The 18,669-nt window shown below is 62.5% G+C and overlaps 1 protein-coding gene across 1 annotated transcript in view; it reads left to right on the top strand.

The window, feature by feature from the left end:
* The first annotated feature begins 415 nt into the window (after positions 1–415).
* The window catches only part of LOC120393324 (collagen alpha-2(XI) chain-like), a 67,781-nt gene continuing 49,527 nt past the window's right edge, over positions 416–18,669 (top strand). The window contains exons 1-10 of the mRNA XM_039517859.1: positions 416–515; positions 1,303–1,470; positions 2,150–2,360; positions 5,700–5,862; positions 7,327–7,464; positions 11,898–12,230; positions 16,197–16,256; positions 17,274–17,315; positions 17,427–17,489; positions 17,964–18,038. Coding sequence (XP_039373793.1) covers positions 416–515; positions 1,303–1,470; positions 2,150–2,360; positions 5,700–5,862; positions 7,327–7,464; positions 11,898–12,230; positions 16,197–16,256; positions 17,274–17,315; positions 17,427–17,489; positions 17,964–18,038 — 1,353 coding nt within the window. The remainder of the gene's footprint in view (positions 516–1,302; positions 1,471–2,149; positions 2,361–5,699; positions 5,863–7,326; positions 7,465–11,897; positions 12,231–16,196; positions 16,257–17,273; positions 17,316–17,426; positions 17,490–17,963; positions 18,039–18,669) is intronic.

Raw genomic sequence — 18,669 nt, forward strand, 5'->3', positions numbered from 1 at the left:
GTGGCCTTGCTGCCACCCATCACCCCTCGCCCCTGGCTGGGAGGGGTCGGCCCCGCCTGAGGCGTGGGGCGTGGGCAGGGGAGTGGGCCATGAGCCAGGCCCGGCTGCAGCTGATGGCTTCTGCAGACTTGTTTTTGTTCAAAGCGAAATACTGGGTCCAGCTGAGAGGGGGCGGGGGGGGGGGACAGACTGGGAGCTGCGTGCCATTGTGCAATGGGCTCTGTGTGACTGTGTGTGTGTGTGTAATGGTGATACCTGTGAGCCCCTGTGCTATGGGCTATGTGCAGCTGGTGATTGTGAGCTCGTGGTGGGTGCGTCTGTGAGGCAGGGTGTGTGATTGTGACTGACAGGGGGGAGGGCGCCGTTGTGTGGCGGGGTGGTGTGCGATTTGTGATGAGGCGGCTGTGCTTGTGGAATGTGCAATGGAGAATGGGCCGTGGTGAAATGGTGCATGTGCGTGCGAGACAGCGTGCGTGCGATGTTGAAGCAGGCTGGGTGCCTGCTGCTGGCAGAGGGTGTGTTCTGTGCGTGTGATGGGTAGTCGGGTGGGATTGTGGGGAGAGGGGCTGCGTTTGGGCAGCAAAGGCCGTGTGCCTGGGAGGGGGTGATTGGGAGATGGGGTGTGTGAGTGAATCGCTGCCCCCTTGCTCTGAGTGTGTGTGTGTGTGTGTGTGTGTGTGCGCGTGCCACGTGTGTATTTCCCCTGGACCCTCCACACCCCCTCCCCCGCCAGCTGGGAACAAAGACCCCGTTGATTGGGCCTGAAAAGGCCCGTCTCTGTGAGTGTCCCAGGAGGGGAGATTGGAATTTGGATAGCGCTGGCCAGCGCACCTGAGGGGACCCCTACCCCCTCCCCAGTCCTGCTAGTCCCCCCTGCTCCCCAGCCAGGGCCCCCCTGCCCTGAGCCCCCAGCCTGGAGTCCAATAGTCGGCCTCCAGTGCACCTGGGCAGGGGGACCCCCTCTCCGCGCTCCCGGCCAGCCCCCCTTAGCTGTCCAGACACCCACTTCCATGCAGCCAGGCCTGCCCGCTCTGGGAGTGTTCCTCCACCGTCCGCGTCCCAGACCCCCCAGGGCAGAAGGACTCTCATGGGGAGGGGGATTCATAGACTGGGGGGAGGCTGAATATGGAGAGACTCAGCGGGGAATGGGAGTCACGGCTGGAGGGGGGGACCCTGGTAGCTGCAGGGTGAGTTCATGTGATCCCAGAACTGGGGAGCTGTGTGTGGCTGGGGAGGGGGCCCCTGTCGGGGAGGTGGGGGCTGTTTGCAGAGCTCTGATCCCCCCCCTCCCGTGTCCCACAGCAGAGCCGGTGGACGTGCTGAAGGCACTGCAGTTCCAGGCCCAGCCGGCCGGCGTGCGGAAGGCGACGGGGTTCTGCCCCGCCAGGTGGGCAGGGCAGGGGCCGGACGTGGCCTACAGGATATCACGGCAGGCGCAGATCAGCGCCCCCACCAGGCAGCTCTTCCCAGGTACTGGGCCATGCGCCCCGCATAGGATAGTCCACCCCCTCCCGGTCCTGCGGCGTGGTCCCCCTCCCTGTGTCCTCCATCAGCCGTGCCCTTCCCACGGCCCACGGGCGTTGTTCCCACAGGCTCCCCCCGCCTCCGTGGCTGGTCCCACACACCCCCAGCTCCCAGCATGGTCCCAGCCCCTAGTGGAACATTCCTACAGCCCCCTTGGGATGTTCCCGCACCCATCTGTGTCCCTGGTGGACGATTCCCACACCCCCTTGGGATGTTCCCACACCTCCCATGTCACTAATGGAACATTCCTGTGTGCCCACCCCCACTTTCTTACATCCCCATTGGGATGTTCCCACACCCCCAGAGTCCCTAGTCTAGTGGAACATTCCCCCGCCCCCTTGGATGTTCCCACACCTCCTGTGTCACTGGTGGAACATTCCTGCAGCTCCCCCTCTCTGTGTCACTAGTGGAACAATCCCATGCCCCTCTTGGGATGTCCCTGCACCCCCGCCCCGCATGTCCTTAGTGGAACATTCCTACATCCCCGTTGGGACATTCCCACGCCCCCCCCTCCTGTGTCCCTAGTGGAACACTCCTACGTTCCCCTTTGGCTGTCCCTGCACCCCCCAGTGTCCTGCCCCCCGAACGGCCCCCGCGGGGTCCCACAGCCCCGGTGTCTCCCCAGGGAAGTTCCCGGAGGATTTCTCCATCATGGCCCTGGTGAAGGCCAAGGCCGGGACCCAGGCGTTCCTGCTCTCCATGTACGACCAGCACGGCACCCAGCAGCTGGGCGTGGAGCTGGGGCGCTCGCCCGTCTTCCTCTACCAGGACCAGAACGGCCGGCCCGCCCCCGAGGACTACCCGCTCTTCCGGGGCATCAACCTCGCTGACGGCAAGTGGGTACCACCTGACCCCCGACCCCTGACCTCCAACCCCCCCACCTCGCCCCCGAGGGCTACCCGCTCTTCCGGAGCATCAACCTCGCTGACGGCAAGTGGGTACCCCGACCCCTGACCTCCAACCCCCCCACCTCGCCCCCGAGGGCTACCCGCTCTTCCGGAGCATCAACCTCGCTGACGGCAAGTGGGTACCCCCGACCCCTGACCTCCAACCCCCCACCCCGCCCCCGAGGGCTACCCGCTCTTCCGGGCATCAACCTCACTGACGGCAAGTGGGTACCCCTGACCCCCGACCCTGACCTCCAACCCCCACCCCGCCCCGAGGGCTACCCGCTCTTCCGGGCATCAACCTCGCTGACGGCAAGTGGGTACCCCGACCCTGACCTCCAACCCCACCCCGCCCCGAGGGCTACCCGCTCTTCCGGGCATCAACCTCACTGACGGCAAGTGGGTACCCCTGACCCCGACCCCTGACCTCCAACCCCCCACCCCGCCCCCGAGGGCTACCCGCTCTTCCGGGGCATCAACCTCGCTGACGGCAAGTGGGTACCCGCGGACCCCGACCTCCAACCCCCCACCCCGCCTCCGAGGGCTACCCGCTCTTCCGGGGCATCAACCTCGCTGACGGCAAGTGGGTACCCCTGACCCCGACCTCCAACCCCCACCCCGCCCCGACAGCTACCCGCTCTTCTGGGGCATCAACCTCGCTGACGGCAAGTGGGTACCCCTGACCCCGACCCCTGACCTCCAACCCCACCCCGCCCCGAGGACTACCCGCTCTTCCGGGCATCAACCTCGCTGACGGCAAGTGGGTACCCGCTGACCTCGACCCCTGACCTCCAACCCCACCCCGCCCCGAGGGCTACCCGCTCTTCGGGCATCAACCTCGCTGACGGCAAGTGGGTACCCGCTGACCTCGACCCTGACCTCCAACCCCCCACCCCGCCCCCGAGGGCTACCCGCTCTTCCGGGGCATCAACCTCGCTGACGGCAAGTGGGTACCCGCTGACCCTCGACCCCTGACCTCCAACCCCCCCGCCCCGAGGGCTACCCGCTCTTCCGGGCATCAACCTCGCTGACGGCAAGTGGGTACCCCGACCCCGACCCCTGACCTCCAACCCCCCACCCCGCCCCTGAGGGCTACCCGCTCTTCCGGGGCATCAACCTCGCTGACGGCAAGTGGGTACCCCCTGACCCCCAACCCCTGACCTCCAACCCCCTCACCCCGCCCCCGAGGGCTACCCGCTCTTCCGGGGCATCAACCTCGCTGACGGCAAGTGGGTACCCGCTGACCCCGACCTCCACCCTCCCTGCCCCGAGGCTACCCGCTCTTCCGGGCATCAACCTCGCTGACGGCAAGTGGGTACCCGCTGACCTCTGACCCCCAACCTCCAACCCCACCCCACCCCGAGGACTACCCGCTCTTCCGGGGCATCAACCTCGCTGACGGCAAGTGGGTACCCGCTGACCCTCGACCCCTGACCTCCAACCTCCACCCGCCCCGAGGGCTACCCGCTCTTCCGGGGCATCAACCTCGCTGACAGCACGTGGGTCCCCCCGACCCCGACCCTGACCTCCAACCCCTCACCGCCCCGAGGGCTACCCGCTCTTCCGGGCATCAACCTCGCTGACGGCAAGTGGGTACCCCCGACCCTGACCCCCGACCTCCAACCCCACCCCACCCCGGAGGGCTACCCGCTCTTCTGGGGCATCAACCTCGCTGACGGCAAGTGGGTACCCCCGACCCCTGACCTCCAACCCCCCACCCCGCCCCTGAGGGCTACCCGCTCTTCCGGGGCATCAACCTCGCTGACAGCAAGTGGGTACCCCCGACCCCTGACCTCCAACCCCCCACCCTACCCCCGAGGGCTACCCGCTCGTCCGGGGCATCAACCTCGCAGACGGCCAGTGGGTACCCGCTGACCCCGACCTCCACCCCCTCCCTGCCCCGAGGGCTACCCGCTCTTCCGGGCATCAACCTCGCTGACGGCAAGTGGGTACCCGCTGACCTCTGACCCCAACCTCCAACCCCACCCCACCCCGAGGTCTACCCGCTCTTCCGGGGGATCAACCTCGCTGTCGGCAAGTGGGTACCCGCGGACCCCCGACCCCTGACCTCCAACCCCTCCACCCCGCCCCCGAGGGCAACCCGCTCTTCGGGCATCAACCTCGCTGACGGCAAGTGGGTACCCCTGACCCCTGACCTCCAACCCCCACCCCACCCCGAGGACTACCCGCTCTTCCGGGCATCAACCTCGCTGACGGCAAGTGGGTACCCGCCACCCCGACCCCTGACCTCCAACCCCACCCCGCCCCGAGGGCTACCCGCTCTTCCGGGCATCAACCTCGCTGATGGCAAGTGGGTACCCCACCCTCGACCCTGACCTCCAACCCCCACCCCGCCCCGAGGGCTACCCGCTCTTCCGGGCATCAACCTCGCTGACGGCAAGTGGGTACCCCGACTCCCGACCTCCAACCCCACCCCGCCCCGAGGGCTACCCGCTCTTCGGGGCATCAGCCTCGCTGATGGCAAGTGGGTACCCTGACCCCGCCCCTGACCTCCAACCCCACCCCGCCCCGAGGGCTACCCGCTCTTCCGGGGCATCAACCTCGCTGACGGCAAGTGGGTACCCCCCAACCCTCGGCCCCGGACCTCCAACCCCCCCACCCCGCCCCGAGGGCTACCCGCTCTTCCGGGCATCAACCTCGCTGACGGCAAGTGGGTACCCCGACCCTCGACCCCGACCTCCAACCCCACCTCACCCCGAGGGCTACCCGCTCTTCCGGGCATCAACCTCGCTGACGGCAAGTGGGTACCCCGACCCTCGACCCCTGACCTCCAACCCCACCGCCCCGAGGGCTACCCGCTCTTCCGGGGCATCAATGTCGCTGACGGCAAGTGGGTACCCCGACCCCGACCCCTGACCTCCAAACCCCACCCCGCCCCGAGGGCTACCCGCTCTTCCGGGCATCAACCTCGCTGACGGCAAGTGGGTACCCCGACCCTCGACCCTGACCTCCAACCCCTCACCCCGCCCCGAGGGCTAACCGCTCATCCGGGGCATCAACCTCGCTTACGGCAAGTGGGTACCCCCCGACCCTCGACCCCCGACCTCCAACCCCCCCACCTCACCCCCGAGGGCTACCCGCTCTTCCGGGGCATCAACCTCGCTGACGGCAAGTGGGTACCCCCTGACCCCCAACACTGCAGCACATGGTACCCTCTGCCCCCTACACCAACTCCACTCCAACACCGGTGGACTCCCCTTTCCATCGCTGCCTCCCCCCCGTGTCTGTGTGTCCTGCCCCCTCCCATCGGCATGTCCGTGTCCCCAGGTGGCACCGGCTGGCGCTGAGCGTGCGCAAGCAGTCGGTGACGCTGATCCTGGACTGTAAGAAGAAGGTGACGCGGCCGCTGCCCCGGGGCCCGCGCCCGGTGATCGACACCCGCGGCATCACTGTCTTTGGCACCCGCATCCTCGACGAGGAGGTCTTCCAGGTACCAGCCCAGCCCATCCTGTGTCCCTCTGCCCACGGGGACCCTGCCTGACCCCCGTGTCTCCCCTAAGACTGTCTGGGTGTGAGGAATGTGGGGAAGTGCCTGGGGGTGGTTTGGGGGAAAATTGGGGGTTATTTCTGGGTGGGGTCACAATGGGGAAGCCGGATGGTATCAGGGTAACTCCTCTCCTTCCCGCCCTCCCTCCCTGTACACACCCCTCCATCTATCCCCCAATTCATCCATCCCGCCATCCATCTATGCCCCCAATCCATCCACAATCCATCCCTTCATCCCCACCCTCCCTCCACCCATCCATCCCCACACACGTGTCCATCCACCCATCCATCCCTCCGTCCCCACACACGTGTCCGTGCACCTAACCCCCATCTATCCCTCCATCCCCACCTCCCTCCCTCCATCCCCACACACCTGTCCATCCACCCAATCCTCCATCCATCCATCCCTACACACACCCCTCCACCCACCCATTCCTCTCTCCCCACAGTCCATCCCTCCATTCCCACCCGCCTTGCCTCCATCCAACCCCAAACACCTGTCCATCCACCCATCCATCCCTCCATCCCCACACACGTGTCCGTGCACCTCCCCCCCATCCCTCCCTCCATCCCCACCTCCCTCCCTCCCTCCATCCCCACACACCTGTCCATCCACCCAATCCTCCATCCATCCCCAATCCATCCATGATCCATCCTTTCATGACCTCCCTGCAGCCCCTCATCCGTCTATCCCCTGCAACCCATCCGTGATCCATCCCCTCCCACCCCTCCCTGCAGCCCCTATCCCTCCCTCTCTGGCCCCTTTCCCCATTGAGGGACATGATCATTCCCCTCTGTTGGACGTTGCTGAGGCCTCATCTGGAGACTGTGTCCAGTTTTGGGCCCCACACTACAAGAAGGATGTGGATAAATTGGAGAGAGTCCAGAGGAGGGCAACAAAAATGATCAGGAGGCTGGAGCACATGATTTATGAGGAGAGGCTGAGGGAACTGGGATTATTTAGTCTGCAGAAGAGAAGAGTGAGGGGGGATTTGATAGCTGCTTTCAACTACCTGAAAGGGGGTTCCAAAGAGGATGGAGCTCGGCTGTTCTCAGTGGTAGCAGATGACAGAACAAGGAGTAATGGTCTCAAGTTGCAGTGGGGGAGGTTTTGGTTGGATATTAGGAAACACTATTTCACTAGGAGGGTGGTGAAGCACTGGAATGGGTTCCCTAGGGAGGGGGTGGAATCTCCTTCCCTAGAGGTGTTTAAGGTCAGGCTTGGCAAAGCCTTGGCTGGGATGATTTAGTTGGGGATTGGTCCTGCTTTGAGCAGGGGGCTGGACTAGATACCTCCTGAGGTCCCTTCCAACCCTGAGATTCTATGAGTCTATGATTAGTGGCGGGTGGGGACTCCAGGCCCAGCAGTGCCCGTCCCCCCCATCACCCCGTCTGTCTCTCTCTGCAGGGTGACATCCAGCAGCTGCTCATCGCCCCGAACCCGCAGGCAGCCTATGACTACTGTGAGCACTACAGCCCCGACTGCCACGCTCAGCCCCACGCGCCCCAGGCGCAGGAGGCGCAGCAGAGACCTGCCAGGCCCGAGGTGAGGGACGTGGGGCAGACCGAGCAGGTCAGGCCTTTGGGTCTGATCTCGGGGAGGATACGGGGCTGGATGGGCCCAGCAGGCTGATCTTGGGGGGACATGGGGCTGGACAGGCCGGGGGGCCGATCTCATGGGGGATACGGGGCTGGTTGGGCCCAGCAGGCTGATCTTGGGGGGACATGGGGCTGGACAGGCCGGGGGGCTGATCTCATGGGGGCTACGGGGCTGGTTGGGCCCAGCAGGCTGATCTTGGGGGGACATGGGGCTGGACAGGCCGGGGGGCTGATATCATGGGAGGATACGGGGCTGGATGGCCTCTGGGGCTGATCTGGGGGAGATATGGGGCTGGTCAGGCCCGTGGGGCTGATCTGGGGGATATACAGGGCTGGTCGGGCCCGTGGGGCTGATTTGAGGGGGGTACAGGGCTGGTCGGGCCCGTGGGGCTGATCTGGGGGTATTAGGGTTGCCAGGTGCCCAGTATTCGATTGGAACACCTGGTCGAAATGGGACTCTGGCGGCTCCAGGCAGCACCACCGACTGAGCCGTGAAAGGTCCGGGCAGCGGCGCAGCGGGGCTGAGGCAGGCTCCCTGCCAGCCGTGGCTCTGCACAGCTCCCAGAAGCTGCGGCATGTCTCCCCTCCGGTTTCTATGCGTAGGGGCGGCCAGGGGGCGCCACACGCTGCCCCTGCCCCAAGCACCGCCCCCACAGCTCCCATTGATGGGAACCGTGGCCAATGGGAGCTGCAGGGATGGCACCTGTGGACGGGGCAGCGTGCAGAGCCACCTGGCCATGCCTCCGCATAGGAGCTGAAGAGGAGACATGCCGCAGCTTCCAGGGGCTGCTTGAGGTAAGCGCCGCCTGAGGCCTCCACCCCTGACCTCCTCCCCAGCACCCCAACCCTCTTCCCCAGCCCTGATTCCCCTCCCACCCTCCGAACCCCTCAGTCCCAGCCCAGAGCCCTGTCCTGCACCCCAAACACCTCATCCCCGGCCCCACCCCAGAACCCACACCCCCAGCCGGAGCCCGCACCCCCTCCCACACCCCAACCCCCTGAGCCGGCCCGGTGAAAATGAGCGTGTGAGTGAGGGTGGGAAGAGTGGGTGACGGAGGGAGGGGGGATGGAGTGAGTGGTGGGCAGGGCCTCAGCGAAGGGGCAGGGCAGGGGGTGGGGCCAGGGTGTTTGGTTTTGTGCACGTAGAATGTTGGCAAGCCTAGGGGGCATACGGGGCTAGTTGGGCCCGGGAGCTGATCTGGGGGAGATATGGGACTGCTGGTCCTTTGCTGACGTTTTCAGGTGCAAAAGGAAAAAACCTGACCCCCCCCCCCGAGGAGACGCTGCCGGGTTCATCTCAGCCCCCCACCCCCTACCTGCCCCTCAGATCCCACCCCCCCACTGGGACTCCAAACTTACCCCCTAGGGAAATACTGCCAGCTTCATCTCGGGGGCCCAGACCTCCCACCTGCCCTTCATAACTGCTGTCCCCTTAACTCTCCTCCATATGGGGCCACCCGCCCCCATATTCCCAGCATGCCCTGCTCCTTCTCAGGGCCACCCGCCTCTGGTATTCCCAGCATGCCCTGCTCCTTCTCAGGTCAACCCACCCCCATATTCCCAGCATGCCCTGCTCCTTCTCGGGTCAACCCGCCCCCGTATTCCCAGCATGCCCTGCTCCTCCTCGGGTCAACCCACCCCCGTATTCCCAGCATGCCCTGCTCCTTCTCGGGTCAACCCGCCCCCGTATTCCCAGCATGCCCTGCTCCTCCTCGGGTCAACCCACCCCCATATTCCCAGCATGCCGTGCTCCTTCTCGGGGGCACCCGCCCCCGTATTCCCAGCATGCCCTGCCCCTTCTCAGGGCCACCCGCCCCGGTATTCCCAGCATGCTCTGCTCCTTCTCAGGTCAACCCGCCCCCGTATTCCCAGCATGCCCTGCTCCTCCTCGGGTCAACCCTCCCCCGTATTCCCAGCATGCCGTGCTCCTTCTCAGGGCCACCCGTCCCCGTATTCCCAGCATGCCCTGCTCCTCCTCGGGTCAACCCACCCCGGTATTCCCAGCATGCCCTGCTCCTTCTCGGGGCCACCCGCCCCCATATTCCCAGCATGCTCTGCTCCTTCTCGGGTCAACCCACCCCCGTATTCCCAGCATGCCCTGCTCCTTCTCGGGGCCACCCGTCCCCGTATTCCCAGCATGCCGTGCTCCTTCTCGGGTCAACCCACCCCCGTATTCCCAGCATGCTCTGCTCCTTCTCCGGGCCACCCGCCCTCGTATTCCCAGCATGCCCTGCTCCTTCTCGGGGCCACCTGCCCCGGTATTCCCAGCATGCCCTGCTCCTTCTCGGGGCCACCCGCCCCATATTCCCAGCATGCCCTGCTCCTTCGGGGCCACCCGCCCGGTATTCCCAGCATGCCCTGCTCCTTCTCGGGGCCACCCGCCCCCATATTCCCAGCATGCCCTGCTCCTTCTCGGGGCCACCCGCCCCGGTATTCCCAGCATGCCCTGCTCCTTCTTGGGGCCACCCGCCCCCATATTCCCAGCATGCCCTGCTCCTTCTCGGGGCCACCCACCCCGTATTCCCAGCATGTTCTGCTCCTTCTCGCCACCCGCCCGGTATTCCCAGCATGCCCTGCTCCTTCTCAGGGCCACCCGCCCCCGTATTCCCAGCATGCCCTGCTCCTTCTCGGGGCCACCCGCCCCGGGATTCCCAGCATGCCCTGCTCCTTCTCGGGGCCACCCCCCCCCCTATTCCCAGCATGCGCTGCTCCTTCGCGGGCCACCCGCCCGGTATTCCCAGCATGCCCTGCTCCTTCTCGGGGCCACCTGCCCCCATATTCCCAGCATGCCCTGCTCCTTCTCGGGGCCACCCACCCCCGTATTCCCAGCATGTTCTGCTCCTTCTCGGGGCCACCCGCCCCGGTATTCCCAGCATGCCCTGCTCCTTCTCAGGGCCACCCGCCCCCGTATTCCCAGCATGCCCTGCTCCTTCTCGGGGCCACCCACCCCCGTATTCCCAGCATGACCTGCTCCTTCTCGGGGCCACCCACCCCCGTATTCCCAGCATGCTCTGCTCCTTCTCGGGGCCACCCGCCCCCGTATTCCCAGCATGCTCTGCTCCTTCTCGGGGCCACCCGCCCCCGTATTCCCAGCATGCTCTGCTCCTTCTCGGGGCCACCCGCCCCCGTATTCCCAGCATGCCCTGCTCCTTCTCAAAGCCCCCCGCCCCCGTATTCCCAGCATGACCTGCTCCTTTTCGGGGCCACCCACCCCCGTATTCCCAGCATGCCCTGCTCCTTCTTGGGGCAGGCTGCTCTGGCTCGTGGAGGCATGGGGGGTGAACCCCAGAACTGGAGGTTTAAAGGCACTTCTGCCCCCCGCCCCCCTCCCGCTGCATCCCTGCCCTGAGTGGGGGAACTGAGTCAGGCCCAGGGAGGGCGAGCGGGGGAGGGGGAGAACTGGGGCAGGGGGAGCAGACAGACCCCCACACCCTGGTCCAGTCCCTGACCCTCCCCCTGCTGTGGGTTTCTGTTATGATTGTTTTGTTCTCCTCCTTTTCCCCCTTCCACCATCCTCCCCCCACCCCGTGCCCAGTACTTTGATGAGGAGATGGAGTACTCTGAGTACCCCCACTCTTACGGCAATAAAGAGGATGGGAACTCACCTCTCCCCACACTTTCGGGGGGCGAAGTGGAGCAGGTAACCTGGGGGGGGGCAGGTTCTGCTCCCCCCCCATGTCCATCTGTCTGCCCCAGCTCCTGTTGTGTCTGTGTCTCATCCTCTCATGGCAGTGTCGTCCGTCTATCCATCCATCCATCCATCCATCCATCCATCCATCCATCACTGCTTCATGGCACCCCCTGAGCAAGGGTGCGGGTGGCACAGGTTGGGGGGACAGGGAATGGGGCTACTAGTAGAGGGCAAGCCATGCCCCCCCACATTGTAACCTGCTGGTGGGGCCTCCGGGGGGGCAGAGGGGAGGGAATCCCGGTGTGTGCTCCATACACATGGGGATCCCAAGGACAATGAGGGTTCTGGGGTGACCCCTGGAGATTTGGGGTGCTCTGTATGTATCCAGTCCCCAGGGTGGAGAGGCTCTGGGGCGACCCCTGGAGATTTGGGGTGCTCTGAATGTATCCAGGTCCCCAGGGTGGAGAGGCTCTGGGGTGACCCCTGGAGATTCGGGGTGCTCTGAATGTAACAAGCTCCCAGGGACAGAGGGGGCTTGGGGTGACCCTGAGGGATGTGGGGTGCTCCGTACACCAGGGAGTCCTTGCAGCAGCCCCTGCACCCCTGATCCCTGTGAACTCATGCCGTGTGTGTTGTGTTTTCCTTCTGTGCCCGGCTCCCGGTCTGTGTGTGTGTCGCTGCCGCTGCCATCCTCATCCTCACCCTCATCACCTCCATCCTCCTCCTCCTCCTCGCCTCCGCGGCACCAGAAACCCGCTGGGCCGGGCCGCAAGGCGCCCGCCAAGCCGGCGCCCAAGCAGCAGAAACGGCAGCAGCTGATGAGCACGGCCCCAGCCTACGGCAAAGCTCCCGGTGGCGGGAAATCTCCCGGGAAAGCCCCCGGCAACGCCAAGTCCCCTGGCAACGGCAAATCCCCCGGCAACGCCAAGTCCCCTGGCAACGGCAAATCCCCCGGCAACACCAAGATGGCAGCTGGGGGGAAACACCCGGCTGTGAAAAATGCCCTGGGCAAGGCCCAGATGGGGGGCAAGGCCTACGCTGGCGCTGGCGCGCCCAGGAAACACGGCAACGGCTACCAGCAGGTAGAGCAAGAGCGAGGCATCCAGATCGGTGCTGGGCACCCCCCGAGGGAGCAGCACGATCTGAGATCTGGTGGGGGAGCATGCTCCCCCTCCCCCTCCCCGTAGTCTGTGCGTCTCGCTCGTGTCTGTCTGTCTGTGACGGGGCCATTCGGGAAACGCCTCAGCAACATAAATAAACCAGCAGACGGGGAATGTGGGGAAGGCCCCAAATCCCATTCCCCGCCCCCCTGAGCCAGGCAGTCCCCGCTGTGGGGCCAGGTGGGAGCCGGCGCCCCCTAGAGGGGACAGGCCCCGTTTCCCATTCCCCGCCCCCTGAGCCAGCCAGTCCCTGCCCTGGGGCCGAATGGGAGTCGGCGCCCCCTAGAGGGGAAAGGCCCCGTGTCCCATTCCCTGCCCCCCTGGGCCAGGTAGTCCCCGCCGTGGGGCCAGGTGGGAGTCGGCGCCCCCTAGAGGGGACAGGCCCCGTTTCCCATTCCCCGCCCCCTGAACCAGCCAGTCCCTGCCCTGGAGCCGGATGGGAGCCAGCGCCCCCTAGAGGGGAAAGGCCCCATCATGTCCCACTTCCCTCACATTTTCTCTCTGTGTTGATTTATCTTGCTCCTTCTTTCCCGTGAATGGACACCCCAAGTCCCCCTTGAGTGACATGGGGCAGTCGCTCCCCAGCAGGGGGCGCTGCAGGGGGGCGCAATTCCATCAGCGATCGGTTTGTCTCTGTGTGTCCGGGAAAACGAGCTGGGATGAATCCAGTTCCGCTGCCCCTGCCCCTTACCCAGGGCAGGAGGGAGAACAAGAATAGCCTACTAATACTTCTGTCCTCTCTCTCCTCTAATCCATCCATCCCTTTGCATATCTGTCAATCCATCCTCATGCATGTATCTACATGCACTTCCGTTCGTCCACTGCATCCATCCATCCCTGTGCATATTTGCCTGTCTGTCCATCCCTATGCATGTTTATCCATCCATCCATCCGTCCTCATGCATATCCATCCTTCCATCCATCCATCTGTCCTCATGCATATCCATCCTTCCATCCATCTATCCACGTGCATATCCATTCTTCTATCCATCCACGTGCATATCCATCCATCCATCTTTCTCCCTTGCCCCCATGACTGCTGTTCCAACCCTGTTCCCCCCGGCCCTGGCAACTGCTGACCCCCCCCCAACCCAGAATGTGGGGCTGTCCCCTACAGAGGAGCCCTGGGGGGCTGGCGAGTACCTGGATTATACCCTACCCCCTGACCAGGACCCCGATGGTGACTACTGGGAGGAGACAACAGGGCTGGAGGCAACTCCCCCCTCCCCCTTGGAGCCCTGGGCTGAGGTAACCGCCCTGGGGTTGGACTGAGGGGTGGCTAAGGGGCTGGATGGGAAGGAGCAGGGGGCTGAGCTGGCTCCAGGGCAAGGTCTAGCTCCCCACTAGTTCCCGCAGCCCCACTATCTGTCTCAGTGGGGTGAGGCCTTAAAGCCTCCCCACGCAATTCAGGGCTGGTCCCCCTGAGAGCTGCCTCTGTGCTGATCCCACGATGGAAGAGATGGAGACCCTGGGGGAGAGGCTCCAGGGGTCAGAGATAGGGGTCTGTGGGGAAAGGACTGAGGATTCGGGACTAGGGGTCAGGACTCCTGGGTTCTATCTCCAGCTCTGGGCAGAGAATGGGGTCTAACGGTTTAGAGCCGGGCGAGAGGGGGCTGGAGTCAAGGAGGTCTGGGGGATCCAGTTTCGGCACATCTCCTTGATCCTGTCTCCCAGTAGGCGCTGTGCTGTGCATTAATGTGTTGCTGGGTTTCTTCTCATTCTCCCCCATCCCGTGGGGCAGGAGGCTCCCAGCCCGCCCCCTGCCGCTCCGGGTGAGGACGAGGTGCTTGTGGAGAAGTATGTGACGGGGGAGGACACAGCTGTGACGGGGCAGGAGTACGAGTATGTCTATAAGGACTTTCCCGAGGGAGCCGAGCCATCGGAGCTGGGGCCCGTGCTCTCCGCAGAGACCCCCCAGAACGGAGGCGTAAGTGGGGCACGGGGACGTCTCCTCGGGCCCTTCCTCCTGCGGGCCTCTCATGGGTGGTCTTTCGCTGGTCACTTCCTCTTTGTTGTGGTGTCACTTCCTCTTCGTGGTCTTTTGTTGGTGGCATTTCCTGTTGTGGCATCACTTCCTGTTTGTTGTGGTGTCATTTCCTGTTTGTGGTCCTGTGTTGGTGTCTCTTGGTGTCACTTCCTGTTTGTTGTGGTGTCACTTCCTGTTTATGGTCCTGTGTTGGTGTCTCATGGTGTCACTTCCTGTTTGTTGAGATGTCACTTCCCATTCATGGCTCTGTGTTGTTATTGTTGTGGTGTCACTTCCTGTTTGTGGCCATTTGTTGGTGTGTCCTGGCGTCACTTCCAGTTTGTTGTGGTATCTCTTTCTGATGTGTTAATTCCTGTTTGTTGATGTGTCACTTCCTGCTTTTCATGGTGTCCCCACTGCTTGCCATGTTGTCACTTCCTGTGTGGTGTCATTTTGTTTGTGGCATCCTTGTCAGCATTTACTGTTGTGTCATGGTCATTTCCTGTTTGTCGTGACATCACTTCCTCCATGTTGGCTCGGCATCGCGGGGGTCATGGCTGTTCATTGTGGCATCACTTCCTGTTTGCTGCCTTCACTTCCTGCCCAGTGTGGTGGTTGCTTCCTGTCTTTGGCAGTCCTTCCCTGCACCTCACTGACCATTGTGTCACTTTCCCTCCACCATTCCATTTCCTGTGATGCGTTTCCTCTCTTGTGAGGTCACTTCTTGCTCGGAGTGACATCAGCACCCTCTCCCCCACCTTGTATGTTCAGAGATGGGCCCGTCGTGCCCCGATGGCATCACACCTGATGTTGTAACCATGACATCCTCTGCCTTGGCAATGCCCCTAACCCGCCAGGGCATCCCCACTCTGTGATGTCATCTTACGCCCTGTGATGTCATCCCCATGTACAGCCATCTGTTATTCACCCACCTCCCCGAGTATTGTCAGCGCTGGTGTCAATTACCGATTTGGAGGGATAACCCCCAAAAGGGATGCGGTAATTCCCCTCTCCCCACGCTGCCATTTCAATGGGGCTGGGGATTTAGGGCCAGGGGCATCTCCAGATGTGGGCCTTTAAATCTCTCCTCCCCCTGACCCCCTTCCCTGAGGTGTGTTTCATCTGGTGATGTAACCTGTCCTCAGCTTCCGTTCAGAGCTGCTGTGGGTCGCGATGCGTTGATTAGCTCAGAGCTAACAGAGCATCCTAACTCATGAGGCTCCAAGGGGGCTGGTAGGGGTGAGGGTGGGCTCCAATGAGAAATGGCAGCCATGTCTCCCTAGGTCCCAGGAGGATAACTGAAGGGTTGGGACAAAATCCTGGGGCCTTACACAGAGCCTGCCCCAGGTTTACTCTGACTTTACTCCACATTTACACAGACTCTGCTCCACAGAAATGCAGACCTTACTCCAGTTTCACTCAGACTTTACTCCACATTTACATAGACCCTGATCTGCATTTACTTCACCTTTACTCCACTTTTATTCAGACCCGGCTCCATTTAAATGCAGATTTTTGCTCCATGTGTACTCCATTTTCACTCAGACTTTACTCCACATTTACACAGACCCTGTTCTGTTTTCAGAGCTTTCTCCAGTTTTACTCAAACTTTACTCCTATTTTACTCAGACCTTAGTGAGATGAGCTCCGCTTTTATTTGCACCTTGCTTGGACCCTCTCCATTTTCACTGAGCCCTTGCACCAGTTTTGACTCAGACTTTACTCCACTTTTCCTCAGACCATGGGGGATAGGGCGCCTCAGATAACAGAGCCCGGGGTGGTGCAGCTGAGTGATGCTGGATGAGCCCTGCCGCCTGGTGCGGGAGCTGGGATTTGCAGGGCTGAGAGGGTGCCAGAGTGGGGCCTCAGGTGTGTTATATTGACCGGGCCCTTCTTTGCGGTTATATGTGTGTTACCCCCAGGCTGTGCGCGGAGTCAGAGGCTACAAAGGAGAGAAGGGAGAGCCGGCCGTCATGGAACCGGTAGGTCCCTGCGTCGATGGGTTAGGGGGAGACCAATTGCTCCCACCCGCCCCTCCATTGTTCATGCTGGACGTTTCCCATCTCTGCATAGTCCGGGCCCTGGGGTGCCCCACCCCCATGCAGCCCCCAATGCACCCTGTGGCAGGAGCAGGATATCCTGCTGTGCATGGGACAGAGCCCTCCCGCCCCCCCGCCAGCGCCTCCTGTCCTGTCTCAGCCCCTGCCCTATTCAGGGATCAGCGCGCCCTGCATGCCCTGTCACAGGTCAGCTGGGCCTGGAGCCCCCGGGGTTGTGTGTGTGCGATGGACGTAGTGATCTGTAGTGTATGTATGCAGGGGGGCAGGGTGCGCATGGCAGGATGGGACGTGTGCGTGTCTGCACACACCTGTGTGAACAAGCGTATATGTATTGTCACATCTTAAGTGTGAAAAATCGTGTGTGCACAAATGTTGCATGTGCCTCTGAGTGTGTGCATGAGTTTGCACAGGCCCCTGCATGCAGATTCACATTGGCATCTGTCTGTCAGTGCTTGCACCTGTTACTGTGCACAATTGTGTATGCCTGTGCAAATGTGTATTTGCGAGTGCCTGTGTGTGCACATCTAGTTTGCATGTTGATGTTAGTTCCCATGCGTGTGCCTCTGTTACGCTCCACGGCGCATGTGTGTGTGTGTGCGTGTGTATTTGCACACGCTGGTGCATGCATGCCACCATATTTGCATGTTTGGGTTTAGTATATGTCTGTGTGTGTGGGAGGGTACACAGTCGTGTGTTCTCAGCCCATGGCCCTCTCTCCTGATGGGGGGAGTGGGCGAGGGGTGTGGATGAGCCAGGAGATCCTCCCCCTTTTCAAACTCACCTGGGCAGTCCCAAGTCTCTCTAGGGCACCTCATGGCCGGGGCCGTGTCTGCCCAAGGCCTCCTCAGCTGGGGGCTCTATCCCCCCCGGCCCACTGTGTCTTCGCCCCACCCGGGCCTGTCACTGGCCTCACCCTGTTCTCTGCCTCTTGTTCCGCAGGGAATGCTGGTGGAGGGCCCCCCCGGCCCTGAGGGACCTGCGGTAAGAGCCTGTCTGTCTGTCTGGGGAGTTCTGGGGGAGGCTCTGGGGCCGGGGGCAGATCCCCTTGCTGGTGCATTAGTCTCACTGTGTGTCTCTCATGTGTTTCCTCAGGGCATATCGGGGCCACCGGGCACACAGGGCCCCCCGGGACCCCCAGGAGATCCTGGTGAGAGGGTGAGTGCGAGCTGGAACCTGGCCCTGTGGCAGGGGTTGTGGGTCCAGCATCAGCTCTGGGGGAGACCGCGGTCCCCCTTCCAAGGGAGGAGTGAGCGTGTGTTTGCACGGGGAGGTGTGAATGTGCACTGGGGTGGGATGTCATTGTGCCCCCTTGGCTGGGGAAGGCGCTGTGTGTGTGAGTGCCTGGGAGTGTGCATGCGTTAGCGTGTGTGATTGTGCATGCGTGTGCATACGCAGCGCCAATGGCCTGGGGTGTTTGGGGATAGGCCAGAGATCCCGACAAGGGTCAGTGTATGTCAGAGTGTTGGGAGAATATGAGACTTGCACTGTGCGTGGGGAAGATTGATGCACCGCTGGGGGAGCTATGGGTGCTGAGAAGGGCAGGGGCAGCAGCAGCACTGTCTGAGGGGAAGATCGCAGCCCCCCCCCAACCCATGCAATAACCTCCCGCTCTGCCTCTCTCTCCAACAGGGTCCTCCTGGCCGTTCAGGTCTCCCTGGCTCGGATGGGACGCCTGGACCCCCTGGCACATCTCTCATGCTCCCGGTGAGTGAGGAGGTGTTTGATGGGTTAATGATGGGGCTGCTGCAGTCTGGAATGGAATGGGCTAACGTAGGCTGATTTGGGTCTAGGACAGCAGGGGAAGGTGCTGATAGTGTGACCTAGGACTTGGGTGGCTCTGTGGGATCTGGAATAAAACCAGAAGAAATACTTGTGGGAGCTGGACCAAGGAAGTGTATGGAAGGTGGGGGCTCTTAGGTCTAGAATAAGACCAGGAGAACTAATTGTGTGATCTAGAATCAGAAAGGATAATGTGGGTTTGTGGGTCTTGAATAAATCAAGGAAGACTCTCATTGTGTTACCTAGAACTAGGGACAATACGATGTGTCTGTGGAAGTCTAGGGCAGGCATGGGGATTCAGATAGCAGTATCCAGAACTAGTAGGTAATACAATGGGTCTGTGGGGCTCAAGAACTCAGATACCTAATACCGTAGACTATACAGTGGGCCTGCGGGGTCTAGAGTAAAACAAGAGGAACTCTGATAGCATGGCCTAGAACCAGAGAGGACAGATGGACCTGTAGGGATCTAAAAGTGAGGAGAGAACAGAAATGGTGTTACCTAGAACTGGGGAGGATACAGTGGGTCAGCTGGAGTCTAAAACAAAAAGGGGAAC

Source organism: Mauremys reevesii, unplaced genomic scaffold (genome assembly GCF_016161935.1).
Source record: "Mauremys reevesii isolate NIE-2019 unplaced genomic scaffold, ASM1616193v1 Contig18, whole genome shotgun sequence".
NCBI lineage: Eukaryota > Metazoa > Chordata > Testudines > Geoemydidae > Mauremys > Mauremys reevesii.